This window comes from Anneissia japonica, unplaced genomic scaffold (assembly GCF_011630105.1).
Source record: "Anneissia japonica isolate Jap-2015-1 unplaced genomic scaffold, ASM1163010v1 scaffold585_len4108843_cov191, whole genome shotgun sequence".
Taxonomy (NCBI): domain Eukaryota; kingdom Metazoa; phylum Echinodermata; class Crinoidea; order Comatulida; family Comatulidae; genus Anneissia; species Anneissia japonica.
The window spans coordinates 3,465,348-3,467,596 of record NW_022716829.1 but is presented as its reverse complement, the minus strand read 5'-3'; the positions used below and the strand labels follow the sequence as shown (position 1 = coordinate 3,467,596).

At 34.4% G+C, this 2,249-nt stretch overlaps 1 protein-coding gene across 5 annotated transcripts in view; it reads right to left on the bottom strand.

Moving 5' to 3' along the window:
- Positions 1–2,249, bottom strand: part of LOC117109959 (synaptotagmin-15-like) — a 45,670-nt gene that overhangs the window by 9,801 nt on the left and 33,620 nt on the right. For 4 of the 5 annotated variants that reach the window (XM_033252466.1, XM_033252469.1, XM_033252470.1 and 1 more), the window contains one exon: positions 133–339. In XM_033252466.1, the coding sequence (XP_033108357.1) occupies positions 133–328 (196 nt within the window). In that variant the 5' untranslated portion in view covers positions 329–339. Of the gene's footprint in view, positions 1–132; positions 340–895; positions 991–2,249 lie in introns of those variants that run through there. The other variant, XM_033252465.1, reaches the window with a different exon arrangement.

The following is a 2,249-nucleotide window of genomic DNA, read 5'->3' as shown; positions in this document are numbered from 1 at the left end:
ATGTGTATATATATATATATGTATATATATGTATATATACATATATAATTAAAAGACAAAATACTGAAAAACAACAATGATTTGCAAAGAATAGCTGGATATAATATGTATTAGGGTTTTTAAATAGCTTACTTGGTGGAGCCTTCTTATCTTCTGTGGTGTCGGCCTTCGACACCCAGAACCATACTCGTTCGCTTTTCTTTGTATCTGACAGTGGATTCTTTTGCGTGTTACTTCCCGTGGACGATGTTAAAGTGGCGAATGAATCTGTTTCGCTTAAAGCCTGATGACGAGGAATGTAATAACAACAGCAACAGCATTGTCCCATTTTCTTGATATCTAAGAAAAATAAACGTATGATGATAAATCAGTAAGTGTCTGTATTAATGAAGATATAATATTGCTTAGGAATTCGTCCGATATGGAGTCTTTCAAAAATACAGTAATTATGTATCAAAGTGATTGCAGCACGCATTTTATCCAGGCCGTTGGATCCGTGTCAAACATGCACAAAATGAATTCTCCTCCGCTTCCTGGGAAGCTGGACAGACCTAAAATACATTAAACATCCACCACCCAGCTAGGTAACCATAATCATGGGTGAAGAGAGAAAAAATTTAGCGTGTCTTATTTATTGTTATAGGAAAAATGCACCACAAGGAATTCCAACCCCAGACCTTTTGCACAAACGAATTCCCGCAATTATCACAACCTCGTAAATAGGCTTGGCATAAGTATCATTTCAAATATAGTAGTGTACCCAGGTCGGACTCTGCCCCGATGCAATTTGTGAAGACCTCAAAACAACGAGGCGTACGCAAAAAAAATAATTTTCAACGACGGCTTACTAAAACATAGCTCATGACAAAACACAAAATAAGCAGACAGTATTTACCTTCGTTCGAAGACATGCGGGTGGCACGATACGTCGAGAGACAGTAAAGTAAAGAGTCAATTATTGGTCGTTTTTATTTAAGAATGCTAATTCAGATTAAAGTTGTAGTGAACGTTAATTCGCAAGGCACAGTCAAATTGATATACAAAAGCCTCTGGCCTCATAATCGTGCCCTGACGCAACAATAACATGATTTTCCACATCAAATATGATATCCATCAAAGTTGTTTGTTCACTAGGCTAACATATTATTATTAATACGTTCGTTAATCGGCACCAAAATTCCATGAAAACCTTAAAAAATGTCTAGTCCTACTATATTGACTTTTTTCAGACTAAAACACCATTTCATGTGATACGGTAGCCTGCGAACGTCTTAAGTAGACTAAATACACAAGATGTTGAAATGGGAACAAAGCATTGAACAAGTTTATTTATTTATTTATTTATTTATTACTATTTTCATTATGGTAGTTAGTGTCATCATTATTTATTTATTTACTTATTTATCTTAATTATTCCTATCTCCAAAAAAAAACTGAACCGGGTAGGTGGCACAGACAGGTAAAATTCCTTGCCAATATGAGCACTCGTAATGTAAATATTAGTGTCCCTAATGTGGATCCTGACAACCATACAGAAATTGCAAATAAAATCAATAAGTATCTCGCATCAAATTTTCAACAAGAATCAATTAACATTAAAGCCCCATTCCCGGTAAAATTTCAGTTTTTAAGAAAAATCTAATTTTTGTATAATGTTATAAAGATTTATAAATATAATACGGAATTGCTAGTTTAACTGAATTTAGACATTCCTAATAATTAAAAAAATGTAAAATAAGACTGAAATTTGATTTTTTCCACACAAAAAATAAATGCGGATGAATTTTTCGTTTTGATTTTGCGATAGGTCGTGAGAAGAAATATCGTAGGCGCCGAAAACATTAGCCTATCCAGCGCTGCTAGGCTAGGCCTAGCCATACCTCGATTTAGGTTCTGTTATCACACATAAAAACGGCCGACATGATATTTTCCGTTGCTAGTATTGACACTTGTGAAATATAATAATTCATAGGAATTATTTCAAATTTGTTAAAAAAAACTGATTCTGACTGAGATTTTGACACTTAAACAAACATGTCTCAGCTTTAACCGAACGACCGCATTGTGCGAGATGCGAAGTACAAAAAGTAATCTCATTAGAGAGGGCGCACTTTATTGACTGTATAAAAGTATACATAAAAGCGAGAGTATTCCAGTGGATGCGATCTACAACCTCTGAATTTGCCTAGTAACGATGAATTCGTCGAGAAAATGGTAATATTTTATGAGAAATAGTCTGTATTTCTCAT